At 41.0% G+C, this 25,642-nt stretch overlaps 2 protein-coding genes across 3 annotated transcripts in view; one reads left to right on the forward strand and one right to left on the reverse strand.

The window, feature by feature from the left end:
- Positions 1-7,634: 7,634 nt before the first annotated feature.
- On the reverse strand, positions 7,635-21,928 carry LOC105553490. Its single transcript, XM_011999579.1, has 3 exons — positions 21,769-21,928; positions 10,691-11,211; positions 7,635-8,256 (listed from the first exon to the last, which is right to left on the reverse strand). Exons 1-3 carry the CDS (start codon positions 21,926-21,928, stop codon positions 8,215-8,217), a joined length of 723 nt encoding a protein of 240 aa, XP_011854969.1. The 3' UTR covers positions 7,635-8,214.
- Positions 21,929-23,932: 2,004 nt separating this feature from the next.
- The window catches only part of LOC105553481 (vitamin D 25-hydroxylase), a 12,276-nt gene continuing 10,566 nt past the window's right edge, over positions 23,933-25,642 (forward strand). The window contains exon 1 of one of the 2 annotated variants that reach the window (XM_011999566.1): positions 23,933-25,060. In XM_011999566.1, coding sequence (XP_011854956.1) covers positions 25,055-25,060 — 6 coding nt within the window. In that variant the 5' untranslated portion in view covers positions 23,933-25,054. The remainder of the gene's footprint in view (positions 25,061-25,642) is intronic. The other variant, XM_011999565.1, reaches the window with a different exon arrangement.

Genomic DNA, 25,642 nt, shown 5'->3' on the forward strand with positions numbered 1-25,642 from the left:
CTTGATGAGAATTTGTCAAGGTTCTCAAAAAACATGCAGGATGGGAAATATTATTGCAGCCACTACTGGAAAAATATGATCTGCCACAGCCAAAAGATCCTTCTTTGACCCGGAGAGATAGATCTCAATATAATGATATTGTTGACTTTTTAAAACAAGGATATCCACATTTTATTGTTTTCCTTTTATCTGGTTCTGAAAAAATTTCTTTTACCAGAACTATACATTCTTTCCTGTGGATATAATAATCAGGCTAATCCCTACGATGACTAAAAGTTGTGGTAGTTACATGATCACCAACTTCTCTCTTTTTTCTTTTCTTTTCCTTTCCTTTCCTTTCTTTCTTTCCTTCCTTCCTTCTTTTTATTTTTTTAAGAGACAGAGTCTTGAATCTTGCTCTGTCACCCAGGCTGGAGTGCAGAGGCCTCGGGTGATCCAGTACTTCCTCCCATCTCAACCTCTTGAGTAGCTGAAACTACAAGTGCCCACACCAAATCAGGTTAATTTTTTATGTATCTTTTGTTAAGACGGGTCTTGCTATGTTGACCGGGCTGGTCTCGAAATCCTGGCCTCAAACAATTTCCTCCCTCAGCCTCCCAAAGCACTGGGATTACAGGCATGAGGCACCACACCTTGCCAATATTTCTTCAATGGATGAGAAATAATTCATTTTGTTTTCCCACTTGCCTTCCATTTAGCATAGCATCTAGTGACTATTAGCTACTGTTATTGTTTCAGTATGAAATACTGTATCTTCATTTTACTAATCAGAAAATCTAGATGTGAAAAAGTGAAGCAAATTTCCTAAAATCACATTTAATAGTAAAACTGGGATTTGAACTTTGGATCCTGAGGATTAGACCTTTGTTCTAAGCCTAAAGTGGTACTGTTAATTAAATTTCTTTCTAAAGCATTAGGTCAGGAACTTTATTATATCAAGCTTATCAGTTGGAAAATCCTTAGCTGTTGTTTAATCCAAGTGAGCTATGATATCTTCTCAGGAAACTACATGCTAGGATCTTTCTTGCCAGTGATGTGGGTTACATTCAGATTTGCATTTGAATACTAATATGCCTGTTGTTCTATGTGAGAGAATGCTTGAACTAATGTAGCAAAGCAGGATCTAAAGATCCAATATGGGAAGAAATTAAATATTGTGCTACTTTTCTCCACTATTTACCAAACCCAATTTCATGGTTTCATAAACTAATATACTCTGATTAAATGCCATATTAAGAAAAGGAAGTTAGTAAACAAAAAGAACCGCAGAAATTTTGCCAATAGGTAAAAACACACACACACACACACACACAGAGAACTTCCTGCAGAAAGTTGACCTTGATCAATCAGATGAAGGAAAGAAAGGATGTGACGTAAGGACTGACAGTTTTAGTGCTACTTCCCAAAAGGGTTGTGCATCAGAATCACCTGGTAAATGTTTAATACTCAGACCTGACCCCTGGTGATTCAGTTGGCATAGGATGGAGCCTAGGGATATGTATATGTCTTTACAAGTATCCAGATGATGCAGATGGAATAGCCTTCAAACTTTTTTTGGAACACATAGGTTTAGGGCACAATTCAAGAGGGTTTTTTACAGTTCAATCTTTGGTATTAAAAAAATTTTTGTCATTCGCTATTGTGATCAGATTTTTTCTGGCTTTTCTTGGGGGGAATACCTACAAAGTAATGTCTGTTCCTCAATAGAAGCCAAGATTTTGATTCATTCTTTTCCAATTATCACATTAGGTTACTGTAATCTTTTGTGCTGAATCAGTTGAAATTCTATTTTCATGCTTTCACTGGAATTTAAAAATGGAATCAGACTCCTAGAATATGCAATTATGGGACAATTGATATATTAACATTTACATTTTCTTTAAATATCAAAGTTTGTTGCCACTGAACTATGCAAGTAGTGTTTTGTTGAACCTTCTTTTTTAGTACAGAAATTACTAACTCCTAGAATCAGCTTACTTTTTTCCAATGTTTGTGACAACTGTGAAAACTTAATGGATATTCTAGTGACTTACCAAATGGATGATTTCTCTAAGGAGTGAATTGTTACTATCTGGTATTCCAAAGAACTTACTAGAAACATCTAGCAGTTTCTTAGCCCATTCCTTCTCCAATCCTATAGCGCACTAAGCAGGGTCTCCCACGGCTATATTGAGGATTTTCATATTAGGCCACTTATATTCTTCAATCTCAGTAGGAAATTAATTTGTCATTCAACATTTTTTGAGCATATACTATATTCCTTTTTTTTCCAGAAGGTCAGCTAGAGTATATAGTATATTCTAAGCACTAGAAATACAAAGATCAGCAAGACAACATTTCTGCTTTAATGGTATTTACTGCTTGATGTGAAAGAAAACAGGTAATTACATAATCTGGTATACTAATTGTATCAGGTAGGGTTCCACCAGAGAAACAGAACCAGTAGAATAAATAAAATTAAAGCACATATACATATATAATTTTATTTACATAATTTTAGAATGTTTTATTTATTCTATGGGTTCTGTCATGCATATATATATGTATATGTGTGTATGTATATATATAACTATAAATGGATATATCCATATATATGAATATAAAGAGATTTATAGCAAGGAATTGACTTACAGGACTCTGAGGGCTGCCTTGGCAAATCCAAAATCCATAGAACAGGCCATCAGGAGGAGAAATCTGGAAACTCTCAGGCAAGAACTGAAACTACAGTTCACAGGTGAAATTTCTTCTTCCTCAGGGAAACTTCAGTTCTGCTTTTAAAGCCTTTCAACTACAGTCAGCCCTTCGTTTCAACTACAGTCAGCCCTTCGTATCCCTAGGTTCCATATCCGTCAACTCAACCAACAGCAGATTGAAAATATTTGGGAAAAATATTGCAGCTCTACTGAACATGTACAGACTTTTTTCCCTGTCATTATTCTCTACACAATAGAGTGTAACAACTATTTACATATCATTTACATTGTATTTGATATTATAAGTAATCTAGAGATTATTTAAAGTATATGGGAGTATACGCATAGGTTATATGCAAATGCTATTCCATTTTATATTAGGGACTTGAGCATCCATGACTTTTAGTATTCACTGGGGGCCTAGAACAAATCTCCCATGGATATCAAGGGATGGCTGTACTTGAATCAAGCCCACTCAGCTTATGGAGAATAGTCTCTTTTACATAGTCAACTGATTATACAAGTTAATCACATCTACAAAATACTTTCACAGAAAGATCTAGATTTGTGTTTGATTAAATAACTGGGTACTACAGCTTAGCCAAGGTAATGTATAAAACTAACATCATTTTTATATTTTTTATATTTGGAAAATGCTATGGTAGTATAAAATGCCAAGGACATACATCTTGCTCAGATCTGATGAGACAGTAAGGGCATTTATCTTAGCTAAGGGAGTCAGATATTTTGTGAAAGAGATGATAGTTAAAATAAAAGCTGAAGGATGAGTAGGAATTAGCTAGATTAAAAGATGGATAACGAATATTCTGAGATGTGGGAAGAGTACAAGCAAGGGCCCAGAAATCAAAGAGAAAGAGCACTAGAGATGCAATTTTCTCTTGTCATCAGATTTCTTTTCCGGCTTTCTTTTTTCAGATTTATTTTAAAAGAAGCCAAGGTTTGATTCCTTTTTTAATTTGGTAATTATTATATGAGATAATTATAAAGTTTTTAGTGCTAAATCAGATGAAACTCTATTTCCAATTATGGGTGAGATGAAGAACCTTTCCATGTGTTTCCAATTATGGGTGAGATTAAGCATTTGCAACTATGTGTGAGATGAAGTACCCTTCCATATGTTTATCTCACATTCAGGTTTCCTCCTTTATAGATTGCCTGTTTGTAACCTGTATACATTATTCTATTGGGTAGTCTTCTTTTCCTTATTTATTATCTATGATTTGGATATTACTAGAAATGATTTGTTTTTATATGCATTGCAGGTATATTCTTTCAGAAAATATCAGTCAAAACTGGGAGGAGCTTTGTAGACTAAAATTTGTAAGGGAGTGCAAGGGGACCACATTAAGTCAGAGAATGCTGGGGTGATCTGGATTCTGGGCCCAAATCTTAGTTATAGGACAAAGCCCCTGTACTTAGCAGGAGAAAAAGGAGCAAAGAAAAAAAAGGGGAGAAGAGTCAGCCCATTTCAGAAAGCACAATATTTTTTTAACACTTCAAATAAACTGCAGAAGAAGGTGCTCTAGAACCTTGAAGCTAGGAAAACTACACTGGCTGTCTTCCCTTCTAGTGCAGGAAAACTTGTCTACTGAAAAACAAGTAACAGAAAGAAAATTAATCAAACCTTAAAATTATTATCAGAATAATATTCTTGCAAGCAATGTAAACAAGCCAGAAAGACATGCCCACAAAATAAGGAAAAACTATATGCTAGTATTCTAAACAGAGAAGCTAAAAGAAATTAAGAAAATAATAGAAGTTTCAAAAGAGCAACTTAAATTAGGATCAAAAGAACAACTTAAATTAGGTTCAAAATAATTCAGAAATAATATTACTGGAGAAAAGAAAGAGAGCAGGAAGATATGAAAATGGAGCTTACAAAACCAAGGAAAGCATTAGAAATAAAAGAAAAAATATTTTGGAAATGGAGAGAAGTAATACATTAGTGAATAAACGCAATGGAGAGTGTATAAAGAGAAATAGATAATGGAAAGGGATACATTTTCAATTAAAAGTATGAAAGAAATTTAAATTTTCTTCCTATTTTATTCTTTTATTATCTTTTCTTAAAATCAACTTTATTGATGTATAATTTACATACAATTAAATGCATTTACGTTTATAGTTTGTCAAGCTTTGACAAAGTCACTACTACAATTAAGGAAAAGCAAAAAGAAAGAAAGGAAAAGAAAGACTGAAAAAATGAACAAAAAACTTAGTTTGTACAAAAGAAAACAAGAAAAAAAAAAAGTAAAGAAACAGGCCAGATGGGACTAAAGTAAAATAAATAGAAGGTAGAAGACAAACTCAACTATATGAGAAATTATATTAAATGTACAAGGATTAAGCACACCAATTAAGGATGAAAATGGTCAGGCTGTCTAAAAAATGCTAACTATATGCTGTTTATAAATATGAAAGTTAGAAAATGGGGAAGATATACTATAAAAACGCTAACATAATATACATAGCGTGTCTATATAATATCAAATAAGCAGACTTTAAGATACATAGTATAACTAGTGATAAAGAACATTTCAAGATCTGAAAGTAGATCAATTCAACAGTGAGAAAAAAAATCCTAAATTTTAAATGCACCTAATAGCATAGTTTCAAAATATATACAATAGAAATAAAGAACCTAAAGGAGAACTAGACAAATTTATATAATTGTATAATTTAACTTATATCTGTTATTAGCTTATAGAAAAAACAGTAAAAAAAAAAAAAATACTGTATGGCTGGGTGCTGTAGCTCATGCCTGTAATCTCAGCACTTTGGGAAGCCAAGGCAGGTGGATCACCTGAAGTCGGGAGTTCGAGACCAGCCTGACCAACATGGAGAAATCCCATCTCTACTAAAAATACAAAAAGTAGCCACGCATGGTGTTTCATGCCTGTAATCCCAGCTATTTGGGAGGCTGAGGCAGGAGAATCACTTGAACCCAGGAGGCAGAGGTTGTGGTGAGCCAAGATCACGCCATTGCACTCCAGCCTGGGCAACAAGCAACAAGAGTGAAACTCCGTCTCAAAAAAAAAAAAAAAAAAAGGGTCTATGAGATTTTAACAACACAATTAAGCATCTTGACCCAATCGGCCTATATACAATGTTACATTCAACAACTCCAGAATATACAATCTTTGAAGGATACGTGGAACATTTACCAAAATAGATCATATGCTAATCATAAAGCAATTCTCAATAAATTTCCAAGAATTGGAATCATTGAGATAATTTATCTAACCATTGTAAAAATAAATTTGAAATCAATAACAGAAAAATATTTGGAAATTTAGCAGTGTATACCTAAATAACCCATGTATCAAAGAAGCAATCATAAAGAAAATAACAAACACTTTTAATTGAAATATTTTTCAATTGAAATATTGAAATCAAAATATGACATCAAAATTCATGGGCTGCAGTTAAAAACCATTCTTTTAAAAAGTTATTATAGCTTTAAATACATATATTTGAAAAAACAAAAGGTTGAGATCAGTTACCTCAGCCTCCATCCAAAGAAGATAGAAAAAAAGGACATAAATTAAATCCAAAAAAGGAGAAACATAAAATAATAACAGTAGAAATTAATGAAATAGCAGAGAGAAAATCAACAAAGCCAAAAGCTGAGAAGATTAATACAATTCACAATCCCCTAGCAAAACTGAGCAAGATAAAGAGAGAAAATACATATTACCAGTATCCAGAATAAAAAGTGGCATACCACTAGCGATCCTAAAGACATTAAAAGAAAATAAGTGAATATTATGAATATTTTGTGCCAATAATTTTGACAATTTTGATTAAATATACAAGTTTCTTAATAAGACAAGCTACCAAAATTTACACAAGAGGAAATGGAGAATCTGAATAGTCCTGTATCTGATAAAGACTTAAATACATAACTTAAATCTCTCTCACAAAGGAAGTTCCAAGAAGGAAGAAATATAATTAATTGAACAGAAACTTTTTCAGAGAATAAAGAAGAAACTTTTCCCAATTCATTTAATGAAACTAGTAGAATCCCACAAAAAGTTATAAGGACATCACCAGGAAGGCAAAATACAAGCAAATATATGTCATAAATATGGATGTAGTAATCCTAAACAAACAAGAAAAGTAAATCAAAAATCATCAATGTGGAAAAAAATGATGATAGTGACCAAATGGTGTTTATCTTAGGAATATAATATTGGTTTTACCTCCAAAACTCAATGTATTTACCACATTAACAGAATAAAAGAGAAACACCAAATGATCATCTAAATAGATTTTAAAAAGGCATTTGATAAAACTTAAGAACCTTCTTGACACAAACTGTCAGAAAACTAGAATAAAGATAATGTTCTTATTCTGAGAAAAGATACATATGAAAAATCCCACTGTTAACATCGTATTGAATGGCCTTTCCTCCTGAGTTTTAAACACAGTGAAGATGTTCACTATCCTCAATCAGTTCTTTTCAATATTACTCTGGATGTCAACAAATATTCTCAAGGCATTTCAACATCAATTAAGCCTAAGGATTTTACTTAATTTCCTGTGTATTTGGTTATTCAGAAACGAGAAACATTTCCATGAGTTCTATTTCAGTTTTCTTTTTTACAGATGAACTAATTCATCACATTGTAAAGGGCGCTTAGCTCTTATCTGGACAGTCTTTGTTGCCATCTGCTGGTGATCAGCCGCTCTACCTGAAATCTACCCTCCACCTTAGAAAGGGAAGGAATGGGGAGAACCAGCCATCAGAAATCGAACTGACTGAAAGGGAAGGAGAAAGTGTAAGAAAGAGCAAGTCTAAAACCTCCGAACACATTTGGGCACCTACTGTATTCCAGCCCCCATGCTAGGTCTTCACGGACTCACTAACTAGAAGCAGTAGAAATACTAGTTAAGAAAATGGAGTCTGGAGCCAAACTACCCGGATTTTAAAGCTCACCTTTACAATTTACTAGTTTATGACTTTTTAACATATTACTTAACCTTACTTGTTTTAGTTTCCTCACAGATTGTTGTGAGGATCAAAATCATTAGTCAACTATTTACAACTGTAACCAGCTCATAATCAGCACTAAACAAAGTATATGTATTTCACAATTATTCCATCTAATGAGAGCTATTGTTGCAAGAGCAATTCCCACAGTGAGCGATTCCACACCTTCGCATTTCACTTCCTAACAGATTTCAGAAACGGAGCTTTTTATTGTGTCTAATCACAGTCCTTCCTGCTGCACTGGGACCCCTATCTCCCCTGGAGCCTGAGAAAGGCTGGGCTCCAAGTCCTCCTGAACAAATCAGCCTACTGGACTCCTGGCCAGTGTGTTCTCTCCTATCTCCTGGGATCCGCCTTCTTGGTATGCTGCGGGGAGAGGAGGCCCTGTGTTGGACGCTTGGGGAGCCTCACCTGAAGCCCTCGGTCTCCTGCTCCTGCTCCAGCTCACTGGCCTTCATCTGCACATAGTCCTGCACCAGTGCAGCCAGCAGGAGGCGCGCTTCCTCCTCACTGAGCTTGGCCGGGTCTGGACTGCTCTCCAGGGCAGACCTGTGGAGGGAAAGCAAACTCAGTGCAGGCTGTGAGTCCCTGCCTGCCCCTCCCCAGCATAAGCATCCAGGCTTCCTCGTCTCTGCTTCTTCCGCTGAGGATGTGGCCACTGCGACTACCGGGGACAGGGCATGAGGTCAGGGTCCACCTGTGGGCACTGATTCACCGGGAGCCATGCATAACTCCAGAGGCATAGAGCTGCCTGGTCCCGGGGCAGTGGAAGCGGAGGCGCCCCTGGCTCCAAGCTGTCTCACCTGAAAGGCGCTGCCTGGAGGCTGCCCGCCTGGCATAGGACCAAGACGGAGAGCCAGCAAGCGGGAGAACTTCTGGGAGCCTTTGTTGGCTCTATGTAACAAGAAACATGATGCCGCCGTTAGGCATAGTCAGTTACTCCCCAGCTGGGGTCACTGTCACAGTTTTTTTCAGTCGTTTGAGGTAACCTGATATATTAGGGGTTTCCCTCACCTTCTATTGAGCGGTGCCAGGCCAGCTACAGCTAAGTTTTCGGTATGTTCACACCTGGATCTAAAGGCGAAAGCATGGTACCCATTACTGCACAGAGCTTCTGCCCTGAATACCTGCTTTCTTCCCTACCATGCCCACCAGCCTAGATTCTTCTTCCCATCTATCCTGGACTCTTTAGAGATGTCTCCGGCTCTGCCTATTTTCCATAGCTTTTCCAAAGGCACTTCCTAACTAGGAGTACCCAAGTCTCCTCAGGCTTCAGGCCCCATTTCCAAGTCTTTCCATCCCTTCACATCTCCCCATGAAATCTCTCTCCACGCACCCTTCCCCAGGGTCTAGAACAACATGTAGAGCTGGGGACAACATGTAGTCTGCCTTGGCTTTGTTCTTCATAGGAATTTAAAACTCCAAGATCCACACAGCTCTGCATTTGTTCAGGGGGCTCTCTAGAGTGTCTCCTAGGGTTCCTTGTGTCTTTTGGGGCCCTTCCCCAAGAGGTTGGTGTGGCAGAGTGGCTAGACGCCAGGTTTCCTGTGCTGCCTCTGTTCCCGTGTAACCTCAGGCAAGTAACTGGACACTATCTAGGCCTCATTGCCCCAGTGGGGTGCCTTCAGGTTTGAAGGCATTCATGAATGTAAATGGTTTGGAAGCTTGACAGAGCAGGGAGAGATGTCCAGGCCTGAGGGCACCGGGTTTCACTTGGGGTCGAAGGGCCTTAGCCCCATCCTATGGGTCTAGTCTACCAGGAAGGCGTTCTGCCCAATATGGCTGAAGAAGGAGGGCTTATTGTCTCCCTCCTTAGGCACTGAGACAGCTGGGGTTATCTTTCCCGGGGCAAGGTCGTTATTTCAATAGCCCAGAGAAAAAAAAACACACACACACACACACACACACACACACACACACACACACTTGCTCTGCACGTTCCTAGTCCCAGGAATATTTAATGGCAGGTACAGAGCCCAAGGCTCTTGCTTGCAGACAGCCCCGTCGTCTGTAAGGACTGAGCTCTGCAGCTTCACCTGAACGTAGATGTGGGTGCCTCATCCCTCTCTTGAAGGCCAGACCCCTGGACAAACCCGTCTCCTTGGGGTAGCCGGCTGCCCTGCCCTGATTTAGGGACTGTTCCCTAAGGGGCACACACACCGCAGCATTGGACCAAGCTCAGGTTGCCACCGAAGTGGGCCTCTCCGAGCACGAGCACAGGGTACACCACGGCGCCGTGACCGCCCCAAACAGGAAGCTCGCCTCCGAGGGAGCAGGCGAGAGGAGAGGGAGGATTAGGGATAAGGGCCCACTGGAAAAATGACCGGAACCGAGTTTACCCTTCCAGAGACTAACAGCCGTTGAAACAGCGCCTCCGGATCAAGGGGAGAGACCAGGGGAAATGCAGACAACGGGCGGGGCTGACGGCAAGAGCAGGCAACAGACCCACAGTGGGCGGACTCGGACCCCATCGGGCCCTTCAGCAGTGGTACCACTGGGACTGGCGCTTTGCCCAAGACAGCACCGCCCAGAAGGCTCACCCAGGAGAAGTGAAACCCTTTGCGGTACCCCCGCCCAGAATAACAAGCCACCTCTCACCGCAGCCTAAGACCGGCCGGCTGCACCCCAACGCGCGCGCACACACACTCACACATATACACACACACACACACACACACACGCATGCACACGCCTTCCTGCTTATCCATCAGGGCGAGGGCATCCACTCTGGAGACCGTTTTGCACAGCTGCCTTGTGACGCGCAGCTCTGTTTGTGGGGGTGCCCTGGGCCGGCCAGTCCAGGCCAGTTCACCTGCTGCCGGCTACCTGGGGTGAAGGCCCGGACGCGCCCCAGTCCGTCCTGCAGCGCCCTCCAACGGAACACAGGGGCTTCTTCAGGCCCGAAGGTTACCAGGTCCTTAGCTGAGTCTGTACTCAGCTAAGGACAAGCACTCTCATCCAATGCTAACGAACTCACCCATACCTGTGGAGTTCGAAATGCGCGCCCCGGGGGCGGGGGCTCGCCGCGTCGCAGCCATCTTCTAGCTAACTCGTGAACTGTGACTGCCAGAAGCACCCTCACGGAGGAATCGCGCACACTCCACCAACGGACGCAGTCTTGGTTGGCATTCACATATCGAACACATGGACCATCATTGTGTACACACGCCTTCCCTGTAAGTGAAACTTCTTTCCAAAGTGGACGCTTTGCAGGGATCGGGCCCCTGAGCTGAGCGTAGGTCGGAGGCACAGAGAGCCCCGCCATCTCCCGGACCTCGCTTCCGCGGACTGGGAAGAAGACCTCCCGCCTGGTCAAGCCAAAGAATTCGGTGGTCTCCTGAGTGGAGCCCACGGTCCCGACACTCAGGGGCCGTGGGGTCCCTGAGCCTGTGCACCTGGATGGCGGGTATGCCCCGAGGTCCGCCAGTCCGCTGGCCGCCACGCCTCCGCCGCCGACAGGAGGTGCTGTTTTGACGCTTTGCTTACCCCTTGTGCGATCTGGGCCTAGAAAGGCAAACTTAGTTCTAAGGCTGGCGCTCAGCAAATTGCTCCCAGGAAGAGTGCGAAGGAACTGATTTCATTCTCTGAAAACAGCTCAACCAGAAATCCCCGTGTGGTGACCATCCAGTGCGTCCTCAGACTTCCGAAATAAAAGCCACCCTGTCAGAAGTCAGTGGGCCACGCCAGACCTAAGCATAGCGAGCCAATAGCGAAACCTGTGTGGATCAACTAGATTCCGACTCAGCAAATCAAAATCGTTTTGTTGCTGCTGCCTGGTGCAATCCCCAACCAAGAATAAATCCAGAGCATATCTACATTTTATATCTGACCTCTCCTTAGCTGAGAAAGCAAACTGCTGGGGCAAAGACTAGCTTCTTTTTATTTGGTGAACAAAATCAGTTTCTCTACAAAGGTGCCCTGCAAGGCCCGAACTGGGGTGAGATGAGTGATGCACTTGTTTCCATTGCAAAATATAAAGAGGTGCCAAAAATCTCAGGAATCCAGAGTAATATTTTAACGTAATGTCTTTAATGATAAAAACGAATACAAAAACATCCAGGACAAACAACATATCTAAACTTGAAATAGAATCTGACAGGGCCAGGAATCCAACCTTCCCCGATCTTTTTGTTCTATCAATCTCTCTCTGGGATGATGCCTACACACTCATTCGCTCAAATCCAGTCCTGCCTACCAGCTTTTACAAGTGCCACCTCTTCTTCCAAAGTTGAAACAATTCATGTGATCCATTTCTTCTTGGAGGAGCTTGTTACCGTTTTTGAATCAGTGTATTTTGTGACTCAGTTTGCCTGACTTCTTCAGCTTTCTGGTGGGTCCAAAAAATTATGATTGTATAGATTATCCAGCTTTTCCATATTGTTAGGGTAGGAGTGATATGCTTCTGTTGCTTTTGAAATTGTAAGTAGGAACAGAATCCTTTTAACACCATTTTAACACTTGTAATCATACAGTTCAGTGGCAATAATTATATTCCCAATGTTGTGCAAATCATCATCATTATCCATTTCCAGAATTTGTTTGTCATCCCAGTTGGAAACTGTATTTGACAATAATCCCTACTATTCCTTCTACCAGCCTCTGGTAACTTCTATTATACTTTTTGTCTGTATGAGTTTCCCTATTCTGGGTGCCTCATATAAGTAAAATCCTACAATATTTGTCTTTTTGTGTCTGTCTTTCGCTTAGCATAATGTCCTCAGGATTCATCATGTTGTAGTATGTGACAGGATTTTATTCCTTTTTAAGGTTAAATAATATATCACTGCATATGTATATATGACATTTGGTTCATTATTTTATGTGTTGATGAATATTTAGGTGGTTTTCACCTTTTGGCTATTGTTGATAATGCTGCTATGAAATTGGTGTACAATTATCGATTTGAGTCTATGCTTTCTTTTGTGTATTTTCTTTAAAATATAGTTTTTAAAATTGGAACTTATTTTTATTTTAAATGTCATGTAAACTTATACACTAAAATTCAGAAGAGAAAGAAATTATTCTTATACAATTAGTGTATTTTCTTCCTGTATTTTTATGCTCATTTATTTTGCATTAACAATAATATGTTATGTAAGATTCCGGGGGAAGCAAACTTAGTTGGAGATTTGTGTGCCAAAAGGTAATTGGGAGGAATCCCTCGTATCAACACCTATAAGGGAGTGAAGAAAGTAGGAATGGGCAGAGAGAAAAGTTGAACTGTACAGGAAAGACCTATCTCACAGGCAGCCCTAGAGCTGGGCTAGGACTTCAGAGTTGTACCAGCTTCAGGCAAGGAGCCTGAGCCTTTATGCCTCATCGGAATAGGGCCAGCTTTATTGGCATATGACCTGTGCAATCACACAGGGCCCCTATACTCAGAAGGGCCCCATGCTTAGTTTAATGCTCTGCTATTACTGTCATGAAGTTCCTAATAATTTTGGAGTAAGAGCACCCATATTTTCATTTTTCATTGGACTTTGCAAATTATGTAGCTGGTCCTGCCCTCAATCATGCATTCAATGAGATTTTTTCCCAGGAAGGATCTAGATATTGATCAACACAACTCCCTCTGGCTGAGAGCCATTTTCAGAAAGTGACTCATCTGAGAGCTCTCAGCCACCATATTCCAGTGGGGCTGGAGGAATGCAAGACTCAGTCCTGAAAGTGAGATTTGGGCAGTACACAACAGCAGCCACTACAAACAGCTTCAGACATGTACCACTCTCACACAGCTGTAATTATTGTGTCTATGTACACACTTGTCTACTTTGTACCTATCACATCACAGACATTTTCAGTGAAACTGCGTTGTCTTCATAGCTATGCCTTTTGACTATAATATTTCAAGGACATTTCAAGATGTATTTTACTTCACAATTTCATTTCCCTCATCAGTCATTATTTCTATATCTATTTTACTATTTCATTGTATGTAATTTTATTACCAGAACCTCAAATTTTCTGTGACAACAAGGGATACAAACTTATCCATTGATTTATTCTTGGTCAGTTAGGTTTCTAACTTATTCCTATCGAGTAATGTTATAATGAATATCTTTCTTTCTTCAGAGTTTTCCATGTTTGAGATTATTTCTTGGTGTAGATTATATATAGAATTATTAGATGAGGTAGGCCATTTTGGTGGCTTTGGATAGAAATTGCTAAATTGTTCTCCCAAAAAAAAAATCAATTAGATATTTTAGTATCAATATCAAATATCAGTAGACAAGGGAGTATCTCTTTCATGGCATCATGGCCATTATTGTGGGTTTAAAATGTTTTCTGCTTATCATGTTTTTTAAAATATTATTCTTATTTAATAGGCAAAATAGTACTTCAGAGTTTGTCAGCAATTTACTAAGAAAAAACTGAAAAATTCAGAAAAATTGAAGAACTTGTACAATGAATACCCATGTACCCAATACTTAAACTTTAAAATTTTGCTGTATTTGCTGTAACACATATTTAGATATCTATTTATCCCTCTGTATATGCATTAATGTGTATTATTTTTAACTTATCTCAAAGTAAGTTGCATTCAACAGGACACTTCACCCTACACACTTTAGTATGCGTATTGTAGAGTTCAATATTTGCTTGCTGGTCCTTTTTAGGGAAAAAGTTTCAATACAATGAAATGCATAAATTTTAAGTACACAGTTTGATGGGTTTTGAAAATGCATACCCCTACAAAATATAAACCTACAAGAAAATACAGGATGATACCATTGTGCCAAAAAGTTGCCTCATGCCCCTTTCCATCAAACTCTGCCCCCAATACCTGCCCCCACCTTCCCAAAGGCAACTGCCATTTTCAGCTTTTTAAAAAATCATAGTTTACTAAAGGGAGCTCCAGAACTCCATGTAAATGGACAGATACAGTATGTATGCTTTGAGATACACATTTTTTCACTTGGCATGTTTTTGAGATTCATCCATATTGTTTGATGTACCAGCAGATTTTCCTCCCCCGTTTTATTGCTGAGTAGAATTCTATTGCATGAATACACCCAGTTATTTATTGATTCTCCTGTTGATATACACCTGGGTTACGTCCAGTTTTTGGGTTTTCTGAATTAAGCTGCTGTGAATTTCAGAGATATTTTATTTTGTGTTTTTATTATGAGTGAAACTGTGTCTTTTCATGTTTGTTTAGCCATTATTAGTTCCTCTTTAATGAATTATGTATCTACTCATGGCCTTTGTTTAATAATTTCTTGGATTTTCAAAGGTTGTCTTATATGTGTTTAAGAACTGTTTAAATAGTAAATGTATGGCCATGTGCAGTGGCCACACCTGTAATCCCAGCACTTTAGGAGGCCAAGGTGGATGGATGACCTGAGGTCAGGAGTTCGAGACCAGCCTGGCCAACATGGTGAAACCCCGTCTCTATTAAAAATGCAAAAAATTAGCCGGGCATGGAGGTGGGCACCTGTAATCCCAGCTACACAGAAGGCTGAGGCAGGAGAATCACTTATACCTGGGAGGAGGGGGTTGCAAAGAGCCAAGATGGCGCCATTGCACTCCAGCCTGGGCAACAAGAGCAAAACCCCATCTCAAAAAAAAAAAAAATTAATTAAAATAAATAGTAAGTGTATTACCTCCATAACTATCTTACTTGTAGTTTGGTATTTAACTATTTTCATAACTTTTATTTGGTCAGTGATGGCTAATTCTCAATATTTAATTATAAGATAGAGGTCCTATTTTCTAATGTATTCTGAAATAATCTGAGAGGATTACTTATGTAATATTTTTAACAAATTTTTTTTCTCTTCAGAAACTTAATACCACTATTGCCAGAATACATACCACATACACACATACATACTCACACATAAATATTTACAAAGAAAAAATAAGTGGTTTAAATTTGATTTTAAATTTATATGTAAGTTCTAGGATATTATTAGATTCATAGCTGAGAGCATATTGTGAAGTTCTGAAATTGAATAATATGTCACATAGTCAAAATGCATTCTTTCAAAATTTTCATTTGCCCTAGGATAATAGTTACTGTAAAACTGTATTTCAGACCTTAGGTTAAAATACACTTTTAGACCAAGCCACGTGGAAGACAATATTTTTTAAAGCCTGGTCCTTTCTGTATCTTGGCACAGTTTAAAGATCTCTAATTAACTGGAGTGTTCCAAATTGCACAGAGATTATGGTTTTTGAAGGAGACAGCCAAAAGCCTTCTGTTAAAAGGCCTATTAAGAGAGAACTTAAAAAGGAAATAAAGTGATTGCTAGCCTGCTGTGTATTCAGTTATTATTAGAGAGAACTGTATTACTTCTCTTTGGTGGTCGGGGAGCGGGGGTGGACATCGAATCCAGGTAGCAGGGTACCAAGATGAAGATTCTGCTTAGTGATCTGGCAGTGATCTAATAATTCTGAATTTGAAAAACTACACCAAGGAAATTATTTCAGACATAGAGAACACTGTATGAAAGGGATGTTTATTATACCACTATTTATGTAGCTTTACCACAAGAAAACCCAAGGAGATTTTAGTTTGACTATAAGCCTAATTGTAAGATGGTGTTCTAAAGATATCAACACATAAGTATAATGAAAAGTACCCAAACTAAAACTGGAAACAAAACATTAGATATTTGTGTTTTATTCATCGTTAAACTTGAATTCAGTAATAATATTCACCATAGACTTTTAACTAAAATGTATAGCCCACAGACTCCTCATATTCCTGCCATATTTGCTAAGACACCTGGTTCCCTAGGGCAATGAATGTACTCAAGAGAAAATATAGCCAGGTCTTTCTGCTTGGACCAGACTGATTTGTAATGAAAGACATCATGACAGTATATAAATTATCCAAAGATACTGTGCGGGAAACTTCCAGTTTTACAGGAGAAAAATATGTATTTCCTCACTCATTTCAGAGTAAATCATAGAAATTTTTAAATAACTAAATTCATTAAAGTAAAGGATAAATTTGCAACACCAAATTTTATTTTATTCTCTATTCATTTTATTATGTTGACAAATCTGCTTAAATAAATCAACCTGTTTTGATTAAATTGGAACTCAAACATCTGCAAATTTACTTAGATTTGATCCCAAACCAGGTTCATTCTGCCCTCATGCAGACAGCCAATTACTGAAATGACAAGTTTTGTAGTAGAGAAAAAATTTATTCACAGGACAGCCAGGGAAGGAGACAGTAGAACAGCTCTCAAATCCACCTTCCTGAAGATAAGACTTAGGAATATTTATTAAATAAAGAAGTAGGGTGATAAAGAGCATGTGGAAAGGTAATTGGCAATGTGAAAAAAATGTAATCATTGATCCTGCACTAAGCATAGTCAGGGTTCATGGCTCTTCACGGGCCACATGTTCAGAAAATGGCAGCATTAGCATGATCTGAGGGTGGAGTTTTGGGGTCTCTGACATCAAAAGGTCACTTTTCAGACATATGTGCAAGCTCAGCCAGAGGGTCTCAACTGGTTTGAACTGGACAGGGGCTGCTGCAAGTTCCTGAAAGACATCTTAAGCAATCATTACCATGGAGACATATATGTCAGAGGTATTATTTAAAAGGAAGCTAGTGAAGGCTAAGTTATAGTGTTTAGTAGCGTGGCTTTCAGTTATATGGGTTAAAAAAAAAAAAAAAGAAGCAAGCAACTTGATTTCATATTGAACGGTATTACATATCCAATCTGAATAGGTTTATACTCACTCTCACACAGTTGAGACAGCCTGAAAAAAAAAGAAAGAAAGAAAAAGAAAAAAAAAAGAAAGAAAGAAAAAGAAAAAAAAAAGAAAGAAAGAAAAAGAAAAAAAAAAGAACGAAAGAAAGAGCATAGCCCCAGGAGTCAGTACATTGTGCTGTTTTTTTCTGCCACCAGCTCAGTGGGTAACCTTGAGTGAATCATTTGTCCTCTCAGGACCTCAACTTCCACATCTGTATGTAAAATATAGCTTTTGGATATTTCTTCAAATTTTGAAATTCTATAAAGTTGCTGTAAATGTTGTGCCATGTGAACTCTACACTACTTTTCTATAATATCAGGTCAGGCTATGACTTCTAGAAGTATAGCTAAGAGGTGCAAGGATGTGTCATTGTGGTGTGAGGCATAATCAGAAAAATTACTGCCTCATCCCCTGGACAGGAGAAGTATACAATTCCCAGAAGAGACAGGAAAAGGAGGTGAGGAGCACTATATGCTTCAGACCAGTAGGGGTTATTCCTTTTTCTTTAAAACAGACTTGCATTGTGTCTGGGCCCTTGCTTCTCTGTGAACAAGTTCTCTGTGGATAACACTACGTGTTTCTGTAGACAAAAGCTTCCCAGTGTGGTTGTCTGATGAATCCACCAAGAGGCAAAACTTTACATCTTCTGCTGGAGCCTACAAACTGACTTGAAATACCTTCCCCAGAGGGCCCTCTAAGGAGGAGTCTTGATGGGAGAGACTATCCCAGGTAGACCCAGTCAATCATCCAGGATGGGTTCAGGGCCCTTGATGGGTCTAACCACATATGAGGGTATTAAGGTTCAAAAAAGAGTAATAGAGGGATCCTGTTCTCCAGAAGTCTAGGGCCATTCTCATTAAATGATAAATAAAAAGAGAAAGCCCTGCAAAGTGAATGCTGAGCTAGGTGATAAGAAGCATAAATGCTGGAGGGGCTCACAGGCAGAGAGGCATTATGGGCCAGAGCATTTGGATAAGGCTCTGCAACAGAGGCGGTCTGGAGCAGGCCTGAGGGGGGTGGGTTTGAGGATGGACAGAAATTAGTAAGCCGGGTATTCCTGTGGAAAGTCTGACTGACCATCTCCTGTAGGCCCAGAAAATGCTCTGGTTTCTCTCTGATGCTTAAAATGCCAGTCTCTAAGACCCCAGAGAAATAAACCTCTGTACCACCAACCATCTGCAGATGCCCCTTCTGAAGATCAGAAGATAATTTTCAAAGTTGTTGAAGAACATGATCTGAGTGTGATGACCCAAGACACAGTACCCAGATACAGGCCCAGGTTGTTCACTCTGAGAGGTGGACAACCTCCACAAATGATACTAAATAATTTCTCAACTTATATTCCACAACGATTAAAAATTGTTTGGGGTTCAGAGGCAAAGGCCAGATGACTCTCTTCTTGTGTCCTCTGAGGGCATTGACCTGTAAAACCAGCTAGAGAGGGGCCAGAGGCATCCTCACTAAACTTTCAAGCCAAAGTTAGGGGCCTCCTTCATCATCATCAGGGTATTAGGGCTCCCAAAGAACATTTTCTAAATAACCAAAGTTAAATTATTCAAGTGCTAGGAATTTTTTCTGTTTTTGAAATGTAGCCAAATCTTTCAAAAATACATATATACTTCCTCTGTACTCTCAAATTAGAATGTTCTTAAATAATTTTAAACTTCTTTGATGAGGATGTTCATTTAATGAGAACATGAATTAATGTGTTCTGTTGTCATACACGTGATGTTCTCAGGCTTTGAGATGTGTGGTATTGATACTCTCTACCCGAAATGATCTCAGACTCCTAAGCTTCTTGGTTCGTTACATCTGTATTTTATAATTATTGTTTCCTTTTTCATTATCAGATTGTCAGATGTCTCCAGAATGGTTGGTGTGGCTATCTCTAACAACAATTCAATCTACTATTACTTTGCTTCTTCAAATCTACTGTTTTCAGAAGCACAATATAAGAATGTTTATGAAAATCATTTGCAAAGCAGAAGAAAGCTTTAAATTAAGACTTAAATGTCTCTCTGAGTGATATTCATGAATTTTAAATAGAGAATTTTATTACTTTCCTTTCCCTTCACTCAGTGTCCCATATGAGACCAGTTGGTAGGGAAGAATTGTAGTAACATCTTCAATGAACACAATCATGAGGAAGTCCCTGGGTATAAGCTGGTTGTTTGGTGCAGACTACAATTACTGACCCCCAAGACTGAGTACATTTCCTATGTTTTGCACACTTGTAGAACTGTTTCTTTAATTCAGAAAACAGAAATGTTTGGCATCTTGAAAACATAGTAATACTTGCAAACATAAATAATAAATTTACTTGTGATTATTTGACTGGTGTTGGCATCCCCCAGTAGACTGTAAACCCCAGGAACATAGGGACCATGACTGATTTTGCTCACCATTATATCCCCAGCATCTAATCTAGTAGGTGCCCAATACATTTGTGGTGAATGACTGAAAGAACACATGGCAAGTCCAGAGCCCAGAATTCTGGTTCTACTGGTGCTATCTTGTGTGACCTTGGACAGAACACTAAACTTCCTCTGACTCTCTGTTACTGCATTTGGAAGAGGGTCTTCAACAAGATCATGAATTGTTCATGCACTTTTAGATTTCTATTTTTTTGTAACACAAGGAAAGGAATACAAGATATCATGACAGAAGATGGCTCACTGGGGAGCTGGATGGGAGGAAGTGGCAAGGATTGGTTGGCTGAGTATCCCTAGGAAATGGCAGGAATAACTCCTGGTTCTGAGAAATGTGATTTCTCTAAGTTGATCTAGCCTTTGGAAAAACTGTGAAGGGAAAGAAGTTTCTCCGTAAAACTTCCTTTCCCCTTCTGCATCCTCTTCTTAAGTCCCAACACCCACCACCACCACCATCACCATGCCACCACCTCCAATAAATCCATGTCATCATATCTCCCATTAGGCCTTGCCTGTAAATGTGGGATTAAATTCATTCATGTATAAGCATTTTTAGGAACTTCCTATTACTGTACTCTCCTGACACCAGATTTTGCATTTTCCAACTAGCCTGTTATAGGGAATGTTCCATTCATATCATTTAATTTGTAAAGACTGAACTTCAGGCAAGTGGGGTGGGGAGGACTTTTTAAAGTGGTCACAGGGAGACTTTCATAAGGTTCTTAATCTCACCCAGAAGTGCTACTGGTCTGCCAGCCCCACCTCAGTGCCTGGCTCCCAAGAGCATAATGAATATCCAAGTGCACAAACTCAGTTTCTACACACCATTTTGTAATCAAAGTCTTCATTTGGGTACCCTACCTCTGAGCACAAGGACTAGGATAAGGCAAGTGAGGAATTCACCTTGGGAACAGAATTTAAGAGGGCTCCAAGAAGCTCAGAATCAAGATAACACTTTAATGCAACACTTTAAAATCAAAATTGAGGCAAAAACCCATTATGAACAAGACATCAAATTTTTAATAAGGCAGGATAAGTATTATTGACTTTTTTCTTTTAGCTCAGGCTCCAATATGGCTCAGCTTGGTACTTCCTCTGACTCTCACTTCCTTCAATTCTGATGAAACACACTGAGAGTGCACATAATGGAACGTGCAAAGGAGGCACATTTGCGCTGATTGCATCACTCTGTGTTGGGAGCTCTCTGGGACAACACTGATGGCCCAGGCCAGGGCTGCAGCCTTTCAAGAACAGAAAGGGACCCCAGGAGATACTGCCCCTCAGGATGAGTCCTGGAGCTTTGGTTCAGTTCCCAAAGGCCCAGAAAGAGGTTCTGATTCTGGCACAGCACTGCTGTTCTCTGTTAAAACCATTACTGTTCTACATATATAAATGGCAAAGCCCTATACAGGGTGTTCACCCATTCCACCCCGAGTACTGAAGATGAGATCTCAGCCATGAAACAGTGAAATACTTAACTTCCTGCTCCCCTAAACCTTCCTGTCATGATAAAAGCCATAGACAAACATTATTGATTGTTTGCTATCACTCAAAGAGCAAATGCAAGGAGGGGGAATAAGGGAGAGATTTATCTTTGTTGAGCTGAGAGAACATGATAAACTGTTACAGGGAAGGTTCTGTGTCCTGAAAGACTTACAGTTATTCCTGAGAATCCCCCACCTATTATCCCTCAAGGAGCGCTGGGGTGGGGTGGGGCGGGGAACATTTCATCAGTGCTGTCAGTCAGACATGGCTGCCTTGGGGTAACTCAGCTCTCCTCTGCTACGTAGCCAGGGAAAGAATGCCAAAGAAGGAATGCTCCTTAATTTAAGTGAATTGGAGGATATTTTTGTAATGAAAATTAATCCTTTCTGAAAATAAATGACAGCAGGGGGCCCACTCCTGAACCAAGTACCTGTACTGTATAACGGCTGTGGCCAGACCAAAATCTGTAAGCCTCCTGGTGCTGCAGAGGCAGGGTTGATCTCAGGCATCCCATAGGTGATCTTCCCCAGCTCCTGGTGCCTCAGCAGCATTGCCTCCCACCCACAGTCCCAATATCCATCCTGTGTCATCTCCACTGGCCTTTGGTAAGAAATTAGAGACCAAGTTTAGTAACGATCTCTCACAATTATTTTTTCATTTTATTAGATTATTGATTGATAAGAATTTTAAGGAATCTCTTAATAGGCATTTGTAATAGGCAGTAAGTAGATATTCTGTGGCTGGAGATCCTGTGACACATGCCCTGGGCGGGTAACTTCAGCCCCTGGGGATGGTCACAAGTCAGTTAAACAGAAAAACTAAAAGCCCTGACTAACTTGCTGACTTCCGCAGTGTCCTTGCATGGGAGATGTAGAGAAATTGGAAACACTCTCAGAGGACAAGGTTTGCTTAGTACATGATGCCTTTGCCCTTGATATTTCCTCTGTTTGGAATATTTTCCCCTATATCTGCCTCAAATTTCCCTTCTATAGTAGGCAGAATAATGCTCCCCTCCCCCCATATGTCCACATACTAATCCCTAGAACTGTGAATATGTTAGGTTTCATGGCAAGAAGAATTAAGGTTGCAGATGGAATTAAAGGGCTAATCAGCTGACCCTGAGTCGGGGATTATCCAGGTGGGCCCAATATCATCACAACGATCCTTATAAGTAGATCGTTGAGACAGCCATGTTGGAAGGATCTGAACTGACATTAACTGCCTTGAAGAGGAAGGAATGGGGATGAAAGTCAAGGAATGTGGGCAGCCTCTAGAAGCTGAAAAAGACAAGGAAATAGAATCTCTCCTACAGTCTCTAGAAGGAATGAAGTCCCACTAACACCTCTCTGTCAGCCCAGGAAGACTCACTTTGGACTTCATACCTCAAAAACTGTAAGAAAATAAATTTGTGTGGTTTTTAAGCCATCAAATTGGGGGTAATTTGTTACAACAGTGGTAGGAAACAAATACACCTCTTTAGCAGTTGATCTCAGCTCCAACATCATCTTCCTAATAAGACTTTCCTTGACAGCCCTTGCTTGCTAAAATATCTCCCAAACCACCAGGCATTTTCTATAACGCACTTTTTGTTTGCTGATGATTATCTAAATTTATTGTATTTCCATTTTATCGCTCTTCCCTCTCATAAGAATGTAAGTTCTAGAAAGGGTGGGATTTTGTTGCTCTTATTCACCTATGTATCTCCATCGCTTAGGACATGGGAACATAGTAGACATTCAATTAATATTTGCTGTGTGAATGAGCCGTAAGGTAACGAGGACCATAAAACTCATGCCCTTCTAAATCACAATTAGAGGGCAGCTGTTAGAAGAGTCCCAAACCCAGTAAGTCCTGTGTTGCAAGGAACTGTCCAGTAGAAAACAGGAATAAAAACAGAATTAGCAAGAATAATATGAAATCAGTTGCTTAATTCCAGGCAGTGGAGGCAGAAATCTTGAATAGTAAATACTCTCCGTGAACAAGTGCAGACAAGAGTTCCGTGATTGCCAGTAAGTAATCAGTTTGGAAAGACCAGAGAGGGGTCAAATATAGGTAAACTGAGTTAATCACATAAACTGCTCAATCATCACAATTCTTAAAAGATCACACACAAAAATACATTAACAGAAGAAAAATAGTAAAACAGGACAAAACAGTAAAATTACTTTCTTTTACTACTGATGGGGCAGTTTTCTACTGGAAATTCTGAAAAGTATCAGGTTCAGCTAAAGACTGCAGTGTTGATCACCTCTCCAGTTTTCCTAGTCTGAAATGAAATAAGCAGACCTGGTACTTAAAAAGACACTTTAAGAAAGGGCTGGCCCCAGAGAGGCAGGATCCGCCTACCCCAGTGAGTGAGGCCGTCCTGACACCTCGTCAACATTCTGGTGTCAACATTCTGGAAAACGGCCTCCAGGCTCATTGCTCCGCCTAGAGCCGCGCCACCTCCAAAGGGTAGCACCGGCTACCCGCTCCGCAGAGCCGACTCCGAGCAGCGCAGAGCTGGAGGGTCGTAGTCCCGAGGGGACCTGAGCGCTCACTCAGTCAGCCAATGGCCACGGAGCTAGGGCGGGACCTGAGAGTATCCTGCCAATGGGAGTACGGCAGGGCTGGAGGCTGGAGTGCCAGGGACTCAGGGCGGCCGTGGCGTTCGCACCCCCAGCTCGGGCAGATGTGGAAACTTTGGGGAGGTGAAGAGGGCGCAGCGGCGCTCGGCGGCGCGCTCTTCTTGCTGCTTTTCGCGCTGGGGGTCCGCCAGCTGCTGAAGCTGAGGAGGCCGATGGGCTTCCCTCCGGGGCCGCCGGGGCTGCCATTTATCGGCAACATCTATTCCCTGGCCGCCTCAGCCGAGCTTCCCCATGTCTACATGAGAAAGCAGAGCCAGGTGTACGGAGAGGTACCGCTCCGACGGGTCCCGGGCAGGGAGGGCCGCTAGACTGGCCCGGGCTGGCCAGGGCCTTCCTGGTTGGACTTATGGCCGCTCGTGAGCCGAGTAATAGGGACCTCTCCACATGCCGGCTGCCCGTTGAGGGACATCCGCTTCCAGGCTGTGGAAGGGAGAAGTCCTCGACGCCGTGCCCCCTGCAAGGGGAGCCCCGCCCCTGCCGGTGACCCACTCCGGGCCGAGGCCCCGAGGCGATCCAGGCCTGATTTTCCCGCTACCGCTCGAGTTCTTGCTTCTGCGCCTGCGCCGTTTGGCTCGCCGGCCGCGGAGCCACTTCAGGTCCAGGTTGGACCCCTGCCCTCAGGGCGGGCGTCTTGCGAGTCGGCCTCGCAACTCTGTGGAAGCTGCACGCGGCTTGTCGGAAAATTAAGGCGTTCTAAATTCTAGATGGTTAATAACAGGTTCTTCGGTGTTTGCAGTCGATGAACTACTGGTGTAGGCGTTTGCTGTGAGAATGGAGAACGCAGGGGAACGCCCCTAACTGAGAAGCTGGCCCTGGGAAATGATTGTGAACGCGTGAATGAATTGATGACTAAAATCCGCTGCGGGGGTCCCACAGCACAGATGGCAATGCCGTTCTGACTGGCTGGGAACGGCCCCTTAGCAGATACTTAAAAGGCGCCTTCTGTGTGCCACTGTCACTGCCAACTTGGTGACTCATTTAAAACTCACAACCAGCCCGTGAGGTCGGTACTTAGCTCCTCCTCAATCTGCGGAGGAGAAAGCAGCACGGAAATGCCTTGTGACTGGCAGCGGAAAAGGCGACCCCCGCATGTGTGTGGGTGTCCTGAAGTCCGGAGGGGGCAGGAGTTTCCACGGGGCCTGACCAGAGCTTTACCTGTTTTGTTTTGTATTACACTTATTTATATGCAACTACAGGCCTGACGCTAGCAGTGAAAAAGGCAGATACAGCCTTTTAAGGAGTTGGCAGATGAGTGGGAGAGAAAACTAATCTCTTTATCGACCACAGGCTGTGGTCAGTGTTTTGAAGGAAAAGTACAGGGATGTTTGGCAACTGTGGTATTTCAGGTTTGACCTTAAATCCTTACTTAAACCAATTTTTACAAGAATTGGGCTAGGTGCCCGGGCGCGGTGGCTCACGTCTGTAATACCAGCACTTTGGGAGGCCCAGGCAGGCGGATCACGAAGTCAGCAGATCAAGACCACCCTGGCTAACACGGTGAAACCCTGTCCGTACTAAAAAAATACAAAAAATTAGCCGGGCGTAGTGGGGGCGCCTATAGTCCCAGGTGCTCGGGAGGTTGAGGCAGGAGAATGGTATGAACCCGGGAGGAGGAGCTTGCAGTGAGCTATCTCGCCACTGCACTCCAGCCTGGGCGACAGAGCAAGACTCCTTCTC

This window comes from Mandrillus leucophaeus, unplaced genomic scaffold (assembly GCF_000951045.1).
Source record: "Mandrillus leucophaeus isolate KB7577 unplaced genomic scaffold, Mleu.le_1.0 Scaffold599, whole genome shotgun sequence".
Lineage (NCBI taxonomy): Eukaryota > Metazoa > Chordata > Mammalia > Primates > Cercopithecidae > Mandrillus > Mandrillus leucophaeus.

What these genes read in the sequence shown, in the direction of transcription:
- LOC105553490 (XM_011999579.1), bottom strand. Translation starts at nt 21,928, where the DNA reads ATGACACAGGATGGATATTGGGACTGTGGGTGGGAGGCAATGCTGCTG. An exon ending in ACAGCCGTTATACAGTACAG is followed by an intron (nt 11,212 to 21,768) that starts GTACTTGGTTCA and finishes TTGCCTTTCTAG; the next exon opens with GCCCAGATCGCACAAGGGGT. An exon ending in GCGCATTTCGAACTCCACAG is followed by an intron (nt 8,257 to 10,690) that starts GTATGGGTGAGT and finishes TTCCCTCCACAG; the next exon opens with GTCTGCCCTGGAGAGCAGTC.